The 22,509-nt window shown below is 38.9% G+C and overlaps 1 protein-coding gene across 10 annotated transcripts in view; it reads right to left on the minus strand.

The window, feature by feature from the left end:
- The window catches only part of MECOM (MDS1 and EVI1 complex locus), a 528,509-nt gene that overhangs the window by 33,185 nt on the left and 472,815 nt on the right, over nt 1-22,509 (minus strand). For 7 of the 10 annotated variants that reach the window (XM_031450805.2, XM_010976320.3, XM_031450860.2 and 4 more), the window contains 4 exons: nt 13,155-13,257; nt 9,493-9,709; nt 4,159-4,306; nt 2,729-2,885 (listed from right to left, as the gene is read on the minus strand). In XM_031450805.2, coding sequence (XP_031306665.2) covers nt 2,729-2,885; nt 4,159-4,306; nt 9,493-9,709; nt 13,155-13,257 — 625 coding nt within the window. The remainder of the gene's footprint in view (nt 1-2,728; nt 2,886-4,158; nt 4,307-9,492; nt 9,710-13,154; nt 13,258-22,509) is intronic. The other 3 variants (XM_010976323.3, XM_010976321.3, XM_010976325.3) reach the window with 1 other exon arrangement.

Raw genomic sequence — 22,509 nt, forward strand, 5'->3', positions numbered from 1 at the left:
TGCGTTTTAACGGGAAGAGAAGATGCGAGTGATTTCTTTTCAAATTATTCAACTGGAATATACATACCAGAGTACAGACTAGTTAACCATACACAGTAAATATGCATACTATTTAAATTCTTTGATACATTAATTAAAGCCATATGATCTAGAGGGTAGAAACAGGAGACTTTCACTAGTTATACTAATTCAGCTATGAGCAGGAACAAGAAATAGTAAATAAAATGTAGATGGAATTATAAACATGTGTTCGTTAAGAAAGCAGCATTAAAAGACATTGAAAAAATATCTTGATGGGTATTCAAATGGGTGTAAGTTTTTGAAAGATTTGTGATTTTTCTGGCAAGGCAATGTTGCTCTCTACCCTTCTTAGAGCTGATGGGTTTAGGAAAATCAAGAGTTGTATACGAAAGCAACAGAGTTGCATCTGACTTTCCTGATCATATGCTTCGCTACACCGACAAACAGAGTTTGTGTCAGGTCTCGGGAACGTAGAATCTGGGATGTCTCCTTAGGCAGAGGCTTTGTTTTTCTCACTTGAAGGCCTGGCCTGGCCCCACCACAAACCACCAGGCCTCCAGGTAAGTGGCTCAGTTGATGTTGAAGTCTATACTCCACTGTAATTTTCTCAGTAATAAGGAATTAGCCAGCAGTTAACATTGCATTTTTCTACTTATTAAACAAATTAAGAGGTATTTTGAATATACTCAGCCTATTAGAGCATGTGGTTTCTATTTGGGAAGGGCTGGAGGTTTCTGTAAAGGCAGTGAGTAATTACCTTAGTACTGGTGACTCTGGGCGCAAGCTTGGCGGTACACTGTAATAAGAGACAGTTGTCATAAACACACCAGTGGGGGTAAATCGTGGTGTGTGGCCTTCTGGTGAGAAACAGATATCAACTCTAGGTGAACCTCCTCCACTCCAAAGCCTCCACACCAACTCCTCTTTTGTTCTGAAATTACACGGCTATTATTCATAATTACCCCACAGCTCTCTGTCAGATTTTGTATTTGAAGACTGCCATCTGCTATTTAAATTTACCAATAATTACTGAAAATGCATTCATGGGAAACAGTTTGCACAATCCGATTGGAAAGGGACACCCCATAGGGCTTTAAAGCGAAGCAGTTGATTTCAACCCAATTAAAATTCCAGATCCCAGAATCTTAGATGGTAGGAATCCGTATTTTCTGACATTTATTTTAAATAATAGAGAAAGCATGAAGTGGGTGATCATCATTCACTGTGGTCTGTTCCTCCCGTTTTTTCACCAAAACATATAATAAATTGATCACAATTTATTTCTGCAAAGTCAGAAATAAATGAATTATGTGTGCCTGTAGCACTTCAAGCACATTTTTAGCGCATTACGACCTGGAGTCAGGAATATCTTTAGGAGACAAGAAGTCTAAAATTTCCATTGTATACTTCATTTCCCATGACTTTCCACAGAGTTTCCTCATGGGAGACTAAAGCACCCTTTTGTTTATCTGCTAGTCCTCTTCACTCCACCCGGGGAACAGAAGAACCTATGAGCAAAATGGACTCATAATGGAAAGGGAAAGAAAAGCTCCCTCGGTGCTTGGAAGCATAAAAGAGGATTGTGTCAAGGCAAAAAGGAGGACGGTTAGTCTCTGGCATTTCCACGCTGGCACTGAAAATTAGTTTTTTTCCATCAGGTCCTGTAGTAGTGTCTCCTGTGCCTACTACAAACCATCAAGTATTTGTCAGAAAAACTGTTTTGCAAGGGTTCCCAAGTGAGAAGTTCTGCCAGCTACTAAGTATGCTTCATCCCGGTCTACGCTTATCTGGATCCAAAACCTGTCTTGAAGTTTGTAACACAACTCAGTGAGTCACTGTGTTTATAAGCCCAGCCGAGCACTGGATCAAAAGAAGTCCGGAGTCATTGCCCTGATGGACTGAGACCAACTGATTTTCCATATGAAATTTTTCAGCACAATACAGAGAACAGGGGTGGGTGGACAGAGGAAGAAGTGAATGAGGGCTGCGTCGTACTTTATTCGAAGTGTGTCACTCAAGTGCTCTGCACAGGGATGTTCTAAGTAGGTGGTCAGGTTGGCTGTCCCCTGAAAACACACTGCCTGTAAATTTGCTTTTGTGCAGTGGCTTAGAGAAGCAGCACGTCCAGCATCAAAGTGAAAATGTTCTGCTTTTCAAGTAACTGAGAACTACCGAACCACAACCTGTGATCAGCAACAAAGGGCAGATTAAAGGGCATTTCCGCCCACCCCACCACACACTCACACACATACACGCAGTCCTAAGCCTACATACCAGGTGGGGCTTTTCTAGCTCTTTCTGAGCCAGAACAGGTTTTTGTCACATCATCTTGTTTAGCGGCATCTGCTATTTGCTGTGTTACAGAGCCACACACGTTTTTCAGTGGGAGACAAATCTGGTTGTCTCTACGAAATCCCACAACCTGGGGAGGCTTCCTTTACATTGTTTAACGACGTCTAGTTTCTCTCCCTGTTATTGATTTCATCTCAAAGAAAACACACCCCCCACCCTGGGATCACAGACAAAATACCAGGGATCTGGTTATAAAAGATTGTCTTGGAATAGAAAATAGCCCGACTGGATGAGACCATAAACAGCTTGTGCAAAGCACCCCCCGCCACGGCTGTGCGCGGCCGCTCTCCTGATCACAGTGCCTTTTGGACGAGAGACAGATGCAGGGAGGAGGGCTGGAGTGGTAAAAACTTACAGATAAAGGGCTTCACACTGCTGTGGATGTGCTTGTGTTGTTTGAGGCCCGACGAAGTGGCAAACGTTTTGCCACACTCCGGGCACGCGTGGGCCCGGGCACCAACGTGCTGAGAGCGGATGTGCCGCTGCAGGTTGCTAGGGTCCGTGAAAACCTGCTAGGAAATGAGTACTGATTAATCACGAAACTTGATTCAGGGACGCAAGCAAGAAGACCGGAACGACTCAGGAAGGAACTGTGTGTATTTGTTTTATTTTTATTTGTTTTCCCCAAAGACCAAATGACATTCTTATTTCCAAAGTGTGAGCCTCTCTACGGTCAGGACTGTCAGTGACTCAGCTCTGTATCCTTTGCACAAAGGATCCATGGGTATCAGCTGAACAAAATACTTATTGACATTAGTAGACCATAGGCAAGGCCTTTTTGGCCCTATTCAGAGTGAATGGTGTTGAATAATAAAATATTGGCCCTGATATTATTAAAATGGTGCGCAATTTCCATCCTTTAAACAAAGATACACTATGTCCAAAATTGGGGGGATTTTGACTAAAGTATCCCAAAACTATTCAGTGAGTTCCCCTACGGGTTAAATTCTAACACTATGTTTCATCAAGTTACCATTAAGCTAAAATCATTCCTTTGGACATCGTACTGAAAAAACAAACAAACAAAAAGAAAAAGCTACCCACACATCAGGGAGCAACACATCTCAAGACAATTTTGAACGTCACAGTTTCTACTGGCAGGAGAAAAGACGGTCAAATGCTGGGAAAAGTTTTTAGAAATAGAAATCAATCTTCATGACACCAGGACATCTTTTAGTTAATTGAGAAACACAAAAATCCAATGATGTGAATTGCTGTTCCCGAAGTCCAGAGGGACGGTCAAGGTGGAGCGCCTTCATTTCACCCTGAAGTTGCTCAGCCCTGGCCACTAAAGCGCTGCACTTTTAATTAGAACCAAGTCATAATTTATGGTGGGGACTTGGGTGGAAAAATCTGCAAATGTAGGAGTCTCCCATTCTTCTTTCTGAATAGGCATTCAGAAACTTTATGTGACTTCCTCACAAATTGCTATTAAAAGAAATCAGTAATGTGCACTGGGTAAAATTTTCATTCTCCATAAGGCTATAAAACAACCCCATGCTGGAAAGCCAGTAGCGGAACCAAGAATTTACCAAGGATGTCTGACACCTAGTTCTGGAACTCACCATTAAGCCTCACTTCCTCCCTTACAAAAATAAAAGGATACCCACTAAGTGTTTTTATACACTGTACTAATGCCTTTTAGCATACAACACTCAGTCTACTTTTCTCAAGATATTTATAGTTTCCCCTCTCAAGGCTTGTTTTTATATATCGTAGCAAATGATGGATTAAGAGAGAGCGGGATGACAGAGAGAGGCCAAGTAGTCCACAAATTCACTGTACCTTGGCACAGTTTTCACATTCATAGTGCTTTCCACTGTCATGTGACATCTGGTGGCGAATTAAATTGGACTTCCAGTTAAATGCCTTGGGACACTGATCGCACTTGTACTCCCTCTCTTCCGTATGTGACAACATGTGTTTCTCCAGGCTGTTAAGAGAACAATTGATTTAATAAGACATGGTGACTAAGAACACATTCATAAACAGAACGTCATTTTATCACTAATCCAACTGGCAATTAAAGAAATGAGAAGGGAAAGGAGTTGAGGCGAGGAGGAAAGAGAGGAAACAGGCTTGCAACAGACAAAAGCACATTTTATGTTCCCTAGACGGTGTTTCTCAGCAATCCAGAGAAGTACCCCTGTTGTTGGAAAATAAATCTGATTCAGCTAGCAGGGAGTAGTTGCCAATTTAGGGGCATGATAAACAACTAGCCATTTGTCCAGTTCTGGCTTCACTACACAGTTCTAACTGCAACACGTATTGCTGAGAGCCACTTAATTCAAACACAGACACTCAAACAGAAAACGTTAAAAAAAAATGCTTCAGAACATGCAGGAAAGTATTCTATCTAATGTATTTAACCCCTACATTCAAAAAGGACTTTTATTCCTACCCATATCACCATATGGGAAAGTGAGCTGTAAGCTAAGTATTCAACAAGTAACCTCCTCCTATAACCAATATCATGGACGGTCCGACAGATGGACCCAGGAATGGATATATATGTGTCTAGATACAGATGTAGATATAAACATTATATAGGAAGGTATATGTAACATATAGAAATACACACACACACACACACACACATATATATATATATATATACACACACAACCTATAAATTAGGGAAGGAAAAAAAGTGTATAATAAGTGGTGCACTAGTAAAGCCCCTCAAAAGAAAAACATGGTTAGAAGTTTTTCACGAGCATAGTTTCTCAATGTTTTAAAGCTTAGACTACTTTACCTTATCACATGTTTCTCTCTCCTTTCTAAACAATTTGAATATGAACTCTGTATGAGTATAATGAAAAGCAGATATAGATAATGGATTACTGTGATATTCAGAAGATGTTTGCAACATTTTGGTTAAATAAACACACATCCCATGCTAGGATACTACTCCCCAATAAAGTAACCAGAACTCCTTAGAAAAATAGTCTGTTTCAAATTTGAAGCACGAAATACACAAGATGGGTCTTGAACATCTTGATATGCCAAAAAAGCAAGAAAGTTATAGATCATGTCAAAAGAATGGGAGTGCCAACCTGAAGAGACACCCACCGACCAAAGATGGGAAAATTTAAGCACCAGTAAGAGTAATTAATCTCATCTCTTAACAATAGTGATACTAAAAACCACATGAAGGGGGCTCACCAGTTACCCCTGGAAGACACTGAGACGCCAAACCATCACTCTGAAAACCAGTAGATAAAGGGAAAAACTCATGCACATATCCTGCCTTCCCTGTACGAACTCTGCTTCAGGGTGAGCAAACAAACAATGAGGGGAAGTTCCTCTGCATAAAATTAATCCAGGTAATAAATAATGAAAGAGTGATGGAATTAGACTACATTCATCTTGGAACCCCTAAAGAATGAATGAATCTAGGCAATCCATCACATGCCTCCTGATGGAAACAGATGACACCATCAATGAGGTATTCCTCCCAAAACACTGAGCCTAAATCTGCTCAAGGCCTGGGATGTAACTACGAGTATACAGGAAATACGGAGGATGGAGAGGGATGTTAAAAATACCAAGGGGACATCATCAGCAGAATACAGACTGGAGGAAATGCTACAGGAAGGACCACTCGGTTTCTTCTATACATAAACTGTAATGAGAGAGACGGAGGGAGGTTTACTGACTTTGACTGAGGCAACCTATAAATTAAGAAATATAAGATACATGTCAACCAATCGCAGCAATGGGCCTTATTCTGATCTGAATTCAAACAAACAAAAAAAACCCTGTAAAAATAATAAAATAACTGGGGGAATTTGACCACTGACTGAAATGTGGTAATAGTAAGGAACCATTATTTTTAAAGTGAGGTTATGTTTTATAGTCCTCACTTTCTACAGATACACACTGAACTATTTATGAATAAAATGACATAATGTCCAGGATTTGTTTCAAATAATCCAAAACGAGTAGAGCTGAAACAAGACTGGCCTTGTGTGATAATTATTAAACCTGAGTATATGGCGGGGTGGTTATCAAACCATCCTCTCTAGTTTTGTGTATATATGAAAACTTCCTTAACAAAAAGGCATTAAGAAACACTACCAGGCATGCGAGCACCCTTTCTTTCTCGTGTTCCATTTTCCTGTGAGATAAACACTCTAAATTTAAGAATCAGGTAAGACCTCTGTGCACCTAGACGATACTACTCAGTGCTTGTATACGCTGTGTGTGTGGCCAATGTGTGTGAAAAAATGCAATGCCCTTCCTCACATCTTGATACATCAGAAACACCTTTCCATATTTCTTTTTCTCTTCACCAGCTTCCTCCTTCCAGTCCTGTTCATATTGGCACATGAACGCATTCTCCCTGCCCTATGAGTCAGTCAGCTTGGTAACGCTGTTCTGTTTGAGCACCAAGGGCGATTTCGCTGCGAACAAAAGGTACCAGGAGAGCACAGGTGTGTGGAGTCACGAGAACTGCCCTATCTTTATCTACAATATGTAATCCTCTGTTTGTTCCACAAGTTGAAATGTTAGTAAGAGAGCTAGGAGAGAGAGAGCAACAACAGCAGTAACACTGAACTGAGTCCAGGACATCTTCCCAAATCCTTGTACGGACGGCTGTTCTCACCGTGGTCTCCAGCAAACCATCACGACATGCCATTTTGTGATATATATTATATTCCAATGTGTATCTCAAGTCATAAACTCTGAAACCTAGTGATAAAAGATTGTCCTCTACACTGAGTCTTATTCTTGTCTTCTAACTCCAAGGGTATGATATTGATTTAAGAGCATAGGACGTGACACAAAAGAGGAAAATAAAGAGAGCAAAGCAAGGGAATTTTCTTTGCTTTGCTTCTTCTAATCTAGCGTAAACCCCGTGTTGCGCCATAGAATGATCAGCTATCAGCTAATCAGTGATAGAAAATACAAAGGCAAGTGGTTCTCACAAAAGCAAATGTACATTCCTTTCATAAACATAGAAGTGGCCAGTCGGTCATTCATGAAACTTCACTTTTCATAGAATTTTATCCCAATTTATAAAGCTTTGCTTAGCCTTCTGGGTTCTTTCCATCTTCTGCATATCAACCTTTGTTTCTTGTTCCCCCCACACCTGCTTTTTGGAGGGTGGTATTCCTTTCTCAATATTTTACACAAAAAGATACAGAATAGAATAACCTATTATGTCTAGAATAGATTTCTCATTTGTTTCACATATAAAGCAACAATATTGGGTTCAATAAAGTAGAAAATACTCAGGGCATGTAGGTTCTACACTGGCTAAATTAGATAACCCAAAATATCACTTAGATGATTGACAATATGGTGAATGGTGACCTGCTCTATCCCTCTGGCCATGCTTCCAAAAAGAGAGCTCTGAGGGTTTATCCAGCGCCAGGTAATTAGGCATCCTTATTTCCTACTGAATGTTTGACCAAAAGAACTAAACTGACAGTTGGTTTGGCATTCAGTAGAGAGGACACAGGCTTAATCTTACACCTAGTCAGAGTGAGACGCTTTCTCCCCCTAGGAAGTGCTGCCGTATACAACGTTCGAGGGTTTAGTCTGTCGATGTTTACTTTACAGTGCTGTCCTTTATCTTTGATAACAAAATAGAAGAAAATAGACTCACCCTCTGGCATCAGAGCTTTTGCTTTACAGTATAAACACTTTTCTTACCTGTTGGTATTTATTAGTTTCATTTTGGTTTTTAATTTGGACACAATATATTTAGGAGGTGTGCTGTGACATTTTTAACTATAAATTGGTGTTTTACAAAACACAGATAACAGATTTATTCTCTCTGTGGATTTATATCAAGTAGTAAAGATGAGTTTAAAGGGTGCTGGGAAAGCCCTGTCAGTCCTCAAATGTCCTCTCTAATAGCTAAATTAGGCCTGAATTTTCAAGGCTATAGAGATTCACTCTTTGGACTTGGTCTCCTTGGGGAAGGGGTTATACTTGATGCCCTTTTAGCCATCTGTGCATTAAAATGAATGACTGCCACGTGAAATCCTTTCCCATGAGGAGAGATGCAGGGCAGTCAACAGAAGTGAAACAGAGAAGGAGGAAGAGGAGGCCCTAAGGATGAAAACAAAAAGGTAAACTGAAATAGGTGGAGTGTCCAAGACAAACTGTGAGTAATTCACACCGTTGAAAAAGGCTCGTTGATACACTGCCATGCCCATTTAAATAAAGTAATGTTCCGTTGAAATTCTGATTATAGGTTCCAGATTTAAAAGCAAAGTAATGAATGCAATTATTAAAATTGTTTGCGGACCAAGGCAAAAAAACTGAGGTAGAAACAAACAAACAAAGAAAAAAACTTATTAGCTGGTTAAACACTTCTCTGATCTGAAAGACCGTTTTGTAGCCTAATTATCAATACAGTTTTCAAAACACAGGTTCCAGGGTTATTGTTTTCTTTAATAAAAATAAAAATGTTCTTGAATTAAATTAAAAAGGCTATAAACAGTTAATACATCACGGAAATATGATTTTCTTTTTGTTAAAAATAAGAATTAAAGAATCATTTCATTTAGGTCATGTTTATTTTTTCCCTTTTAGAAAATTCAACATTTTCCTCACTGAGCATGCTTCTTTTATATGTGTGCAGTTTAGAGACATAGTTGAAACTAAATCCATCAATTATACGAATCTATCAGAAGACCATCTATCTTTCATTAGGACCAGAATAGTCTTTTACTATCATCTAAATGTTTCTAAATGTTTTTACTATCATCTAAATACATTTAGATGATATCTAAATGATATCATCTAAATGTATCATCTACTGTTTGGTATGTAGTTAGATTAATTAGCCTCATTGTTACTCCCAGTTAGCACTCCTAATTCTTCCTCTAAGTTATGGTTTACTATACGGTTAAACTTTCAGTTGTCAATAACCCTGCTTAAATAATAGTAAACATATTTTCTATTTGGCATCAAAATAACTAATTCCAACATCACTGCAAGCATTTTACAGGTGAGAATTTCCAGAGGAAAATGATTTCTGAGTGTGTCACTAACACATTTTGCCCAGCTGGTTGCTGTTCCAAATTTCCCATCAGCATAGATTCTGAAAATTCAGCACAACATTTTCCTGCAGAGTAAATAAACATATTTTTTTTTTCTAACCTTTGCAAATCAGGAAAGACTTGGTCACATTCCTTACACTCCTGGATTGAGTGTATCTCTCGGAGATCATTTTCACTTTCGAGTTTTTGTTGGAAGTCCTCTTCCACCATGGAGAATGCTGAGTGAGGGGTGCTGCACGGGAACTTCTGGTGGTCCGCTAGCTCAGCCTTGGACTCAAAGAGCTGGTCACAGTCCTCACAGCGGTACTGCCGTTCTTCTGCGAAAGTAATCAGGTGTTACTAGGGCTAGACGACCAGGAAGTGCCGCCGCAAACCGCAGTTCTCACTGAATTAGGGAAGACATAATAGAGGCAATTTGGTTGTCCTTTCCACCACTTCCATTTTAACGTGGACTAGAAATAGTACGTGTAAAGAAACGAGGACAAAGCCTAGAAGGATAAATAAGTGCTTGCTTCGGCTGCCCTGCACCCTTCTTATCAGATAAAACCTCATGACTACACCCTTCCAGGGTTTAATATTCACAAGATATGAAAAGTAATAAGGACCACTCACTGAGCATCATCTATTTCCTCAATCCTGTACATGGATTATTGATATTCCTAAAAACCTGATGGTGAAGAATTATATGTTGGGTATTTATTCCAACTTTCAGATGAGTGTACTGAAGCTCAGAGAAGTTTGGTAACGAGTCAGGGCTTGTAGAGATAAGTGGTTATGTCAGAATTTGAACCCATCTCTGTTTGAATCTGTACCCCTCTCATTCGGCTACATTACCTGGAGGGTACAAGGGACAGAGCCCTGTCTGAGCCACACTTAAGCCTGGCTAACATCGGTACACTTGGAAACGCTTTAACATTCATCATTACTTATAGTGGGACACAGCCTGTTTTTCGTACTCTCCTAGGCTCATTTATGTTTCCCCAGGGTCAGTGCTAATAGGCATGGCTTTGTTAAATAGCCAGCGTATCATGAATTTGCACTTTAAATCAGTAAAATAAATAAATGATAATGGTGGGGACTAGAGATAGCAAGGCGATCAGGTGTCAGGCCGTGATGGTGTGCTTTCTGTTCTCTCCACTGAAAGGGTTTGGGGCCACTCGTCAGGCCATACTGCACTCTGATCACACAGACTAATCACAGAAGTCTCAAAAGACGCTCACAAAGCAGAAAGACACCGAGGACGACAACGTGATCCACAACCCCTGCGGTACAGGCCTGCAGCCAGTGATTCACTGACTGAATGTTTTTGAGGGAATATTTCAGTCACCCATCGAATGCTAGGCATTTTGCTAAGGAATGAATACATAAGAAACTCAAGGGGATACACAAGTGAATAACAGAGTGGAACATGTTTTATGACAGATGCATGCAAGGGAGCCCAGAGGAATGTGCCAAACCTGTCTATCTTGCAGGAGAGAGGTTCCGAAAAGGCTTGGTAATGGATAAGAGTCAGCCAGGGGAAGTGGGAGGAGGGAGGCTGTTTCAAGCAGCAGGAAGAGCATGGACCAATGATGAAGGCAGGAAAGGACATGGCGGGCTCGTGAAAGGCAACGCTGTGGGGAAGTACGGTAGGTTTATAGGGTGCACGTCTGGGGGCGATGAAGTCAGAGAGGTTAGCAGGCCACTACGGGCTTTTTAGGTCCGTGCTAAGATGGGCCACTGAAAGTCGGAATGCCCCGCTGCAGCGCGAGAAGCCCAGCAGAGAGGTCAAATGGGATGTCGTGGCTATTATCCACGTATGATACTGGTTTATTTTAACTAAAACCAATAATATGGGGGCCAGAAAGGTAAAAAAGTTAGTATTCAGATTCTAGGGTTTGTCAACTTTGGACTTAGAGTGTTAAAGAAGAGGGAGGTATTCTTAAGTCACCTTAGCTTTAAAGACAAGTTTCTCAACGACATAAACTGGGTAATGGAAATGTTTCCTATAGCCTGTGACACTAGTCACACGTTTAAGATCTAAATTTAGGATCTCAGCCAGCAGTCGGAACACAAACAGAACCTCCAAGCCACATAATACGTGGAGAGGCATAGCTTTTAGAGACAGCAAGACCTTAATTTGAATGCTGACTCTACCACTTTCTGTCCATCTGATCTTGGCCAATTCACTCAGCCTGATGTAGCCTCAGTTTCCCTATCTGTAAAACGGAAATAATTCCTTTCTTACAGGTTTGATCTATGTCTAAAAGATGAAATGAGTTAATAAATGGAGAGCATTCGATATCTATCATACAGTAGGTATACAAAGCATGTTTTATTTTCTCTTTCCTAAGAAACATTAAATCCTAGAAGTATGAAATACAAATCACCATTTAAACAATATAAACATTATATGTAACATATCTGATATATGTAAGGATATGGATATGACACATTGAAAATGAAAAGCACCTGATGGGTTCAAGAGTGTTGCAAAGGCATGTGATTTATGAATGGTAGCCCTAATACAGTAATAGTCATCTCTATTTAAGTTTTCTAGAATAGTAACCTAAGCACTTATACTTTAAAAAAAAATAATTGTTTGAAAACTTTTTACTGCTACCATTCAATGATGAAAGATGCCTTGTACCAGGGAAGGCCCAAGTTACGTTTTTTATGATCATCTAAGCACTCCCCCTTGTCAAAGAGCCCTTTCCCACTGGGTCAGACTCCCCATTCAGGCTCAGACTCCACCAGGCTTGTTGACAACTCTGGGTTTCTAAAGCCATTTACTTGTCACAGTTTCTAAGAAGAAAATAATTTCCAAAAGGCTCCCCAAAATACAACTGGTATAATGTATAAAGAGGCAGAATGCAGCTCAGCCAAAGGGAAAAACATTCAAGTAAAGAGCCAGCCAATAGCGGCAGCTTCCTTTGCAGGAGCTGCAGAAGCAGAGGCTGAGGTTCCCCTGTCCAGAATGCCAGAGAGATGGGAAGTGGAGCGATCCCCACCGCTCAGGCAGGTGGGGATGGGTGACCCTTCCCAGTGCTCTTTCCAACTATACAACACTCAGAAGACACCACTAGATTATGCTGAATCAAACCACATTATATTAAGAGAGAGAAATAGGAAAGAAAAAGAAAAAAGTATTACATTCTCATCCCAGTGATATAATTCAAGATGAATAAAATTGCCTTTTAATCCTACCTGAATATACATCACTAGTAATTATAATTCTTTTTGATCCCACCTTCTTTGATGTAGAATAGATTCTCTGACAAATATAAATTCCTCTGGCTGTGAAATGTCTTCATCTGTACTAGACTCCCAATTCTCATCCCCCAAATTCCCTTCCATATGGTCACACTGGCGAGGATTTTACTCAGGTAGAAATACTTTTCTCAGCAACAGAACATTAGATGGGAGGAACAGCTGTTAGATTTATAAAAGCCCCAAACCAAGCTCCCTGAAATGACTTTTGCACAGTGAAAGGATTCTCACCACAGCCTAAGGCATTGACAAAAAGTGTAACTAGGTGATGTCTCAGTCTAAATATTCAAAATTCCTTTGACCTCCATTTCAGAGAAGACCTCTGCTTACTTTACCTTCACTGTAGTATCAGCCAGATGGCAAACCAAGAACAGAGCCCCTCTATGAGAAGGGATTTGTTAGAACTGACACTGAGTAGCCGGGGAAACTAACAAACACCAAGTGTGATGGGCCCTTCTACAGGCGCCATCACCGCCTCCAAGTGAGGCTGACGGTGGCATGGGCGGTACTGACCGTGGATATCTGGCGCCATAGTTTCATGGGGATAGTCTTCACTCTTCATGAACAGCAGGAGCTCCTCTCCCGGGGCGATGTCTGCCACTACTCTATAAAATATCTTCAAAAGACAGGTGGGGTGGGAAAGAGAGAAAGAGAAGTGAGTATTTAAAAGGGCAACATATACACTAAGATAACTCTACATTTTCCCACACCTTAACAAAAATACTCCTTTTTCTTTTCATCAAAAGAACTATGACTTCCTGTTTTATACATTGAAAATGAGCCCTCTGATGGCACATGGAAAGCTGTGACTCTCATACCAATTCACAAATCTTTTTTTCCAACTCCCACTTCACAAATCAAATTTTCTTAATGCAAGACTTGCTGTGTCACACCCACCCTGTGTAATGTTTAACAAAGCACTATCCCTGCTCTGAATTCCTGACTCTGCCGAACCACACACATACTCATAGAGTTGAACGTGTCCTCTGTTTTCCAGCAGTGGCCCAGCTAAGGGGCACCATCACCCCCTGCAACATGTCCTTAAAAGGAGCACCTTCTCAGCAAGGTGCTTCTAAGGTCATAGGTTGGAGAGACACAACATAAAGGATCATGACAGCAAGAGCTGTAGAGAACCTAGTCAAAAAAGAACATTTGTTTCTTAAAAACTCAATCCCTCTCTTACCAATCAGAAGTGGTACTCACAGATCCAGGACCTGCCTTCATCACCCAGCTCCTGATCCCACTCTTCGAAAGCAGGCATTACGCCTTCAATTGACTCATTTACCAAGGTTTGGGGGTGGTGCTTATTCCTCTTACTTTCCAGCAAAATGCTGATGAGAGGAAGGATTTAATAAATCCATTAATGACTGACTAAAAAGCAGTGGGGTAAATGTGGAAAAAACCCTGACCTATAATTTCCAAGATCTGCCTACCTCTTCCCTGACCAGCTCTGTGACCTTAAGTAAGTCATTGCCCAATTTACTTGTCCAGGCTTCAGGGTTTCTTCATTCATAAAATCATTTAATTCTAGTTTGCAACATATACAAACACTGAGTCATTATGTTGTGCACCTGAAACTAATATAATGTTATATGTCAATTATATCTCAATAAAAATAGGAATTTAACCATGAAACCATTTAAGGTGCTTATTCATTTTACCATAAAGTATTCTTGGTTTTAAATTTTATCCTAAGACTATTAAAAAAAAACAATTCTGTAACCAGATAGAGATTATGGAAGAAAAAAATAAAGTTAGTTAACTGGGGAAAATGAGATCAGTTACATTCTCACACACACACACACACAAGCAGTTACATTCTCACACACACACACACACAAGCACAAATACCACCAAAAGCAACAACGACGACAACAACAAAACTAGGGATTTAATTCTGCTCAGTCTTGATCCAACGGGAAGAAAAATCACATAACACAAACTGGTACACCCTAGTAGGTGGGAAGGATTTATTTTGAGAAGACATTCCTCTAACTGTAGCTTTTTTTCAGAACCACTTGATTTTAGAAATTGAGAAAAGCTGAATAATTTAATGTCTTTTAAGCTCAACAGAAACATGCATAACTTTAATTATATTTATCTGTTTGTTTATCTTTCGAAAAACAGAGGACATTAAACATAAGTACGTGCCTCTTCATTCCAGTAGGTGGCTCTGAAGTCCAATTGTTTATTTTTCTTTAAAAAGCCCAGAGCATAAAATTGTGCTAAATTCAAAAAATAACTCAAGGAGAATTTTCTGATTAGTTTCTTCCCTGTCAAAATAAAATCTTTTTTTTTCAGGCAACAGTAATTTAATGACATCAAGTTGGTTTATAGAAAATAATGCCAAACATAAAATGTTACTCTGATACGTTATAATTTAATCTAAGATTCTTTATCTCTATCTATATGTAGAATCCAGACCGTCTCAGGAAAATTACACCTTGTAATGTGCTGTTTCTATGAAAACCAGCAAGTTTACAGCTTGTATCTTATTAACCCTAATCTTCACATTTTCCTTTCTTTGGAAGTATGCTGAGAGGCATAGTTCTACTCAAAAAGTTACCAGATTAAAAAAAAAAAAATGAGCGTCCGTTTGCTTTTTTCTCCTAACCCTTCCAGTTAAACGCTTATAAGTACCCCGTTTCATTCTAGAGTTCCATTTCCCCTTAGAAAACAATGGACTTCTCTCAACAGTTTGAATCACCTCTTCTCTTGGCATCTCTCAAAGGTTTAACTTATTAGCTTCCTTTCCAACAACATGTTGACATTTGAATTGTGACATATTAGAACTTTTCGGTGGCTTCTCGGAAATAGTGAGGTTAAAGAGACAACATCCCGCAAGACTGTCAAACAGTACGGTTGTCTCTGTTGGGGAATGCTGCTTAGATACACAAGCGAGATCACTGGAAGAGAGGATTATGATATCACTGTTTCTTTGGAGTTCATTATTAATCATGTCTCTTTTAATTCCATTTTAGATTTACTCAATCCAATGTGAACGGTCCAAGCAACAAAAGAAAATGATGGATATGTTGTAACTGTGTATTAGAAAGACAGTTCTCTTCGCCGGGACATAGATCACTACTGTAATTTCCCTTTAAGTGTCCAGATTGTCATGTGAAGAATATTGAGTGCATAAAAAATAAAAGACACGGAAGAGTGTTGATGTTGGCTTTATCTACTGGAGGTAAAAGGTGACATTCCAGGCCACGGAAGGCAAGGCAAAGCAGAGTGGGTTTTAACTTCAGGGTGTTCTTTTCGATTTTAAGTGAATTTTTATGGTGCTCATGAAACTGAGGTTTGAAAAGAACTGGCAAGAGCCCGACGTAATGAGGGCAGATTCTGGGCAAGGTTCCTCCTATCGGAGTAAGAATGTGCCTCGAAGTCCCATCTACCACCCTTACAAATCCAGTGGTTTTTTTCCAAGGTGTTGCTACCACTCGCCATCTTCACTATATCTCATCTCTTCGGATCTTAGAGAGACTTAAGTAAAATTATGTTTTTTCCTCCTGTAATTATGATGGCCCCAAAGTATGATCTGAAAACTTGAATTCAGCAATGTCTACATACAAAGCTGGTTTACATTCTAGCAATAAATACACCAGCAGGCGTTCGAGAAGTGAGAGGAGTAGTTTTAATGAAAACATGACAGTCTGTTGCCTCAAAGCAATTATGTGGGGGGGATGATGGAACGTAATCTTGGAGGAATCAAGCCTTTCAGAAAATAAGAGGTCACATCTATGCTTTTACGTGATAAAATAGGTCTTTTGGCAAATGAAAATATAACAGAGGAGAGAAGTAATTTATGCAGCTTCTGCAGGGTTGTCTATTAAGTATGACTGGCCACTCTTAGACAAATACAATCACAATGTCTTTAAAATCAGTGTATTCTCCAAATTTTGGCAACATTGCAGTCCTGTGAATTAATGGCATCTGAGTTATGTGCCAGAAGCAGAGACGCTACTAATATAACCTCTCTGGTTTTGTGCTGGAGAGAAATGGAAGGGAATCAGTTACTCTGTTAAATTCCATAAAAGAGTTAACAGGTCTCTTCCATCAGGGGGTTTTATGGAAAAAGTTATCTGGAACCAAAATAAAAATGTGTTGGATCTGGGATCTTGTGATGAATTCAACTCAAGTATATAAAGAGGGGATCAAAAGTCTCAAACACTTAGAGAAAGTTGGAATTAATACAAAAGGGTTGTTGATTTATTATTTTTATCTGTCTCTCTCAGATCACTCTATTAGAAGGGAAAAACTCAATCCCTCCCAATATAAGGTGAAAAATTAGAGGAATGGGGCCTTGTAATAAAGAAAATAGGATTATATGGGAATTCCATTTTTTAAAAAGTCAATAAATATTTTAAAACTGTGTTAACTCTGTTAGAGTTTTCTATTTGGTAACTAATACACCAAATTCCAGAAACACAACATCTTATGAACATGACCTAACTCTCCATACATTTGAAACTTTCAGAAGTTGAGGTGGTCTTTTTATTTTATCATGTAAAAAAATTATTTTTCCCAATGTCTTGCTGGACTCTTTTTAATTTTTCCAGAAAGCTGTATTTCTATCCATTTAATATGGATATTATATCTGGATCTCTGAATACTTCATTTATAAGAATAAATGTTTATAGTAAGTGTTTTAATAGATCTTTTGTATTCTTTTATCTTTAAATTTTGCTAAAATATAGCACACTAGTGAAATTTCTTAATTTTTTTTTTTAATTCTAAGTCATTCAGATCTTTGAAAATAAAACTAGAAATCCTCCGAACTGTTCACTTCTACTATTGGTGAAATTCACAATTTAAGGCGTAAATATAAAATTATACATGTATATAAGAATTGCTCTAAAGATAATTATTATATCTGATTTATTTTAATCAAACCTTGACATCAGTTCCAAATGCCAAAAGAATATCCATTCAATTAGTATTTGCAAAGCTATGCTAGGGCTAAAAGGCAGTGGTGATGTAGATTTGCTTTAGCAAATTTTTGAGTTATATTTTCATACAATGCTATATATAACTATATGTGTGCTTGGATATGTTATATATTTTATATGTGATGTATAAATGTGGCAAAGTGTATGTTTTAGGGAAATTTTAAAATCTGCATAAGATATTAGCAATCTCACATTTTATATATTAACATAAATTAATATTTAATGACATATGATTAATTCTAATTTATATCATATAAGTTATATGTATTTACAATTTTTATAAATTACATATTACAGGTAACATATGTTATATATAATTATACATTATATATAGTCAGCGCTGGAATGTATCCCATGTTATTAAATATTAATTTTCTTTTGTTATTTAAGTCCGAGAAGACAGCCACTAAAGAGAGTATGGACACATAAGCATTCTGATAGGAAAGTTAACAGGCTATAAAAGATTTTCAGATTAATTCTGTCTTATACTGTCAGAGCCTGTGTTCAACCTATTCCTCCATCAAATTGATGATGCTACCATTTGTATTTATAGATGGTAATAATGTGGGTTCTTGTTTATTATCCTATAAAATAGAAAAATCTAAAATCTGTCAGACCAAACCTGCTGTCTAGTTTGCTATGCTTGGATCGATTTAAAGTGTTAGGCTTGTACTATTGAGACAGCAGAAAAATTCAGTGCACAAGAGGGAAAACAAGAAAGAAAACAGATCATTTACTTTTAAAAAGATGAACAAGGCCTCATTGTTACGAATCCCCGTTTATTTTTCCTGGTCAAGCACTGGAAGTTTTATTTATGCTTAATAGACTGCATTTGGCATGTCTAAAAATGGCAGAAGTGTGAATTATGAGTGACCTTCACCCTCTTCAGGAAGTTGTAATAATTGAAATAATAGAGAAATGTACTCCCTACAAAATCTGCACTGCGAGACAACTTTTTCAGACTATTGCTGTCTTTTCACTCTGAGGCTGACAGTTGATTTCTTCCCCTTCCAGCTCCTAACATTCAGCCCGAATGTTTTATTTTCTATAGCTTTATTCGGTTTGCCAGTCTCAAGACTAGAAAAAGCTGAATGGAACTTTAACGTTTGGAGGGTGGGTGGGAGCAGAGGTAGGTAACAGTTTGCGTATCTGAACAAAGTCAACGTTTGATATTAACACATCGGTCAGTCTTGGTGCTGCAGCGGTAACATCAAGTCCACAGAGACAATGTGGGCACACGTGTTGGCTTTAGGAAACACCGTCTGGACCCTTGATCTATCCGTAGCAACGGGGGAAACCCCAATTCAGGAGGGCAAGAGTGATGTCAAGTTTTGGCCTCTGGAAGAAGGACCCTATTACACATTCTGATCCTGATGAGTAAGAGATGAGGAAAAGTGTCTCCAGCAGACAGAGAGACTGATGACAGAATGTAAAGGTACGTGTCCAGCAGAATGCAAGCACTATCATGGCTGAGCTTTGCCAAAGCAAACCATCCTTAGCTTCTCCAAAGACATAGTAACCCCTATTTGTCTTTAGGGTAACATCTAAAGACTAGAAAATATTAACTGTGAAATATCAAATACTGTCTTTTTATATTCGCTTCCAAAGTGAAAACTATGTATCCACTGCCTATTTTTGGAACAAAAATATTAATGGAGGAGTTTTCTCCCACCCCACATTTTTAATCTCTTTGTTAATAACACAAAGAGAAAGCCAAGTATAATTTACTGGATGAAACAGAGAGAATTGACTGTTGGCTCCGATTTGCAAAAAATAGGGCAAGTGATAAATAAAGGTCCACTTACTATGGTACCTGGAGCCTACAGTGTAACCAGCCTAGAAACCTTGCAAGCCGCCCTGTGCAATAACCTCCAAGGAGCTCTCTACAGACCCTACAAGAAATATGCATTAGCCACCTGTCCTCAAAGTGGCTGAAAATGGATCATTCTGAACAATTTCCGAATGCTTGGGAAGAGCCCCATCATTATATGATGAGAAAGCTAAAGATCATCCTTGGGGTTTTTTTAACTAGGCTAGAGGATTTTCTTGTGTTCCTGACCAACACATCTTCCTCCTTGATGGCTTGTCATGCATTCTGATGACTATTTTTTATCTTCCAGAAATAGCTAGAATCTCGTGTGGGTGTGATGCTTTGAGACCTTCCTGAATGAAAAGTGTTGCATGCATGCAAACATTAATTGCTTTAAATGTGCACAGAATACTTCAGATCATCCTCTTTTTCCAACTTCTGCGGTCTGTGCATCTTAATAAAAACTCCTAGCCTGTGTAGTATTATGGCAGTGTTGTGTTCGGGGCGTTATTATACGAGGGAAACTTTTTTTGAGGGGGATGCTATTTGTTTTATCACATAAATATCAAATGGCAAACTATGTCTGAGACAGTTTCTTCTTTGGGTGAAGGAAGTAACTTATCAGCCAGACAACATCCCCCCAAAGTCAGCTTAGGCACTGTTCACAAAGCCAGTCTCTGGGTATTGCCAGCTGGCATTCATCTTAAAACAGCAGAACATAACTTTGGTATAAAAGTGGAACTTGACTTAAAAGCAAAGCAAAGAAAATGGCCAAAGCCAATAATAATTTTAACATCAAAAGAGGTCATAGAAAATGTGGACAGAAATACTTGTAAAGGAAGAGCAAATTAACAAATGACCTGACAGTTGACGCAAACATTTTTAAAAAGTAGAAAGAGGCTGAGATCTTACATTTTGCTTTTACATCGCTGATCTTCCCTGCTTTTTTGCACAAATTGCATTAATTGAATGATGCAGGAATACAGTTTTTTTTCCCAGTAAAAAGCCAAAGAAAATAACTCGATAATTGAGCCCATAATAAGCCTGCAATAATAATACTGTTCTAGTGTCATAGCAGCCTGATAGAACCACGGACGTGGAGCTGAGGAGAGGGACGCGGGTGTGCCAATTCAGCCATGATGGTCCTGGAAGCAGTTAAAAGTTTATAAGGTAAAGCACAAACGAGAACAATGCCTGTTCCAACTGCAAACACTGTAGAATCTTGCTGCTGTTCCTCAACCACAAGAGAGCTGGCAGAAGCCCTGAAGTCAATTCTGGCCTTGTATTCTCTGAGGGGCACTCGCTCTTCTATATTCCTATTTCTTCAAAATATACATCAGGAATTAGATAATCTCTTATCGACACATTTCTTTCTCTTCAGTGCGAACAGCAGACTTCTCTTATTCTACTTACTAAATACCAGCTGTCAAGGGCCTGTTTAAAAATGAAAGGACTTATCACCTTGTGTAAATGACAAGATTAATAATGTCTTGGGTTTCTGAGAACTTTATTCCACTTGTAGACCATGTTAGGGCAGGCCAGCAGTTGGAATGAAAAGGTGTTCCTTCCTACGATGCAGAACACACACATATACCTATAAAATGTTACCCCAGAGTACACGCCCAGGTCATTCTAATTCTCAGGAGTGGAAGGACAGGTCCTGGTAGGTCTAAGTAGTCCCCTTACACGAATTGGGCCTTACTGGCCTGTCCGATGACAGCCAACATGGTTTCACCATGAAGAAGTATTAGAGGAAGACTTGTGTCCAGAGAGCTATTTTGTACACACACAACTTGTGAACATATCATAGATAAAAACTGGCCCGATTTGAGGTACCTAGGGGGTCTGTGGGTCCTCCTGCCTTTGACCTAGATGGAGTGTACAGCAATGTGACAGTATGAGGAAACTTATCAAAGGATGGAGGGAACGGTAGGAGCAGGGTGAGACCAAACCTAAAGCAACTGCTCCATCCATTCACTCATTGAAATGGTTTGTAAAAGTAAGATATCTACAAGACGTCAAAGGAAAGGACATCAAAATATCCAAATTAAAAAAAAAAAAAAAACAAGTCAGTAAATCATCTAGATGTTTGGCCTCCTTGACATTAAACACATGGGTGCTTCCAGAGGTAACTGCAACCTCTGAAGAGTTAATAAACCGTTTTCACGCTTCCTCTGCATATCTGGTCCTCTTGAGGACCTATTCTGGAAAGAAGTTTCATCATCCAACTCTCTGCTTTTGCTCCTGCCCTGATCTACCTCTCAGCACCAGTTCTTGATCCTCAAGTGGGACAACTTTAGGCTGTTAAAATGTACAAATACTGAAGCATTGTCTGTCTCCATAAAAATTTCCAGCTAAAAACTGTGTCATGTAACACTGTACAGAAAGTTCAAGGAGGAAGGGGAAAAAATAATTAGGACGTCAAGGGTAAAGAGCCTTGGGTGTTTTTAATGGATCCACTATTTTAGGACTTGAGTGTGACTGTGGTCTTAATTTACTAGTGTCTTTGGTGCGGCCTTCTTTTACAAAGATAAATTACTATGGTTAATACAATACTTTCAGGAGGGAACAAGGATATCAGTCAGAAGCTGCAGCTACTTAGAAATTATGGTTTAGCAGGGATGCCAGTCTTTTAAGTATTTCTATCTCCAGAAAAATCACTGTAATAATTTTGAAAACATGAAATGGAAAAGACATCTAAAAACAATAAACCCGAGTCTTCCAGGCAATATTGTCAAGAAAGAAAGCTGCCACAAAGCTCACTCTGGCCAGGAAAAAAAAAAAAAATCTGCAATAAAATAGCTCAGAGAAATCTACTGGAAGATTTAAGCTCAGGAAAATCCCCTCAAATAAAATGCTTATAGAGAGGCATTAGGAAAATGTTAATTGATTAGCCTTTGTTTTTATGATACAAAATAGATTACATCCTTTATCCACTTTAACTGAAAATCAAAACCCTTGCTGTTTCTAAGTAGTTATTCACCTCCCAACAAATCAGATGAGTTTTATCCTGTATACGTGTTTTGACTGTCTCACTGTTACCAAACTGTATTATCATCTTTAGCAGACACATTTATTCTCTTTTATAGAACTCCTTCACATCATT

Source organism: Camelus dromedarius, chromosome 2, assembly GCF_036321535.1.
Source record: "Camelus dromedarius isolate mCamDro1 chromosome 2, mCamDro1.pat, whole genome shotgun sequence".
In the NCBI taxonomy this organism is placed as follows: domain Eukaryota; kingdom Metazoa; phylum Chordata; class Mammalia; order Artiodactyla; family Camelidae; genus Camelus; species Camelus dromedarius.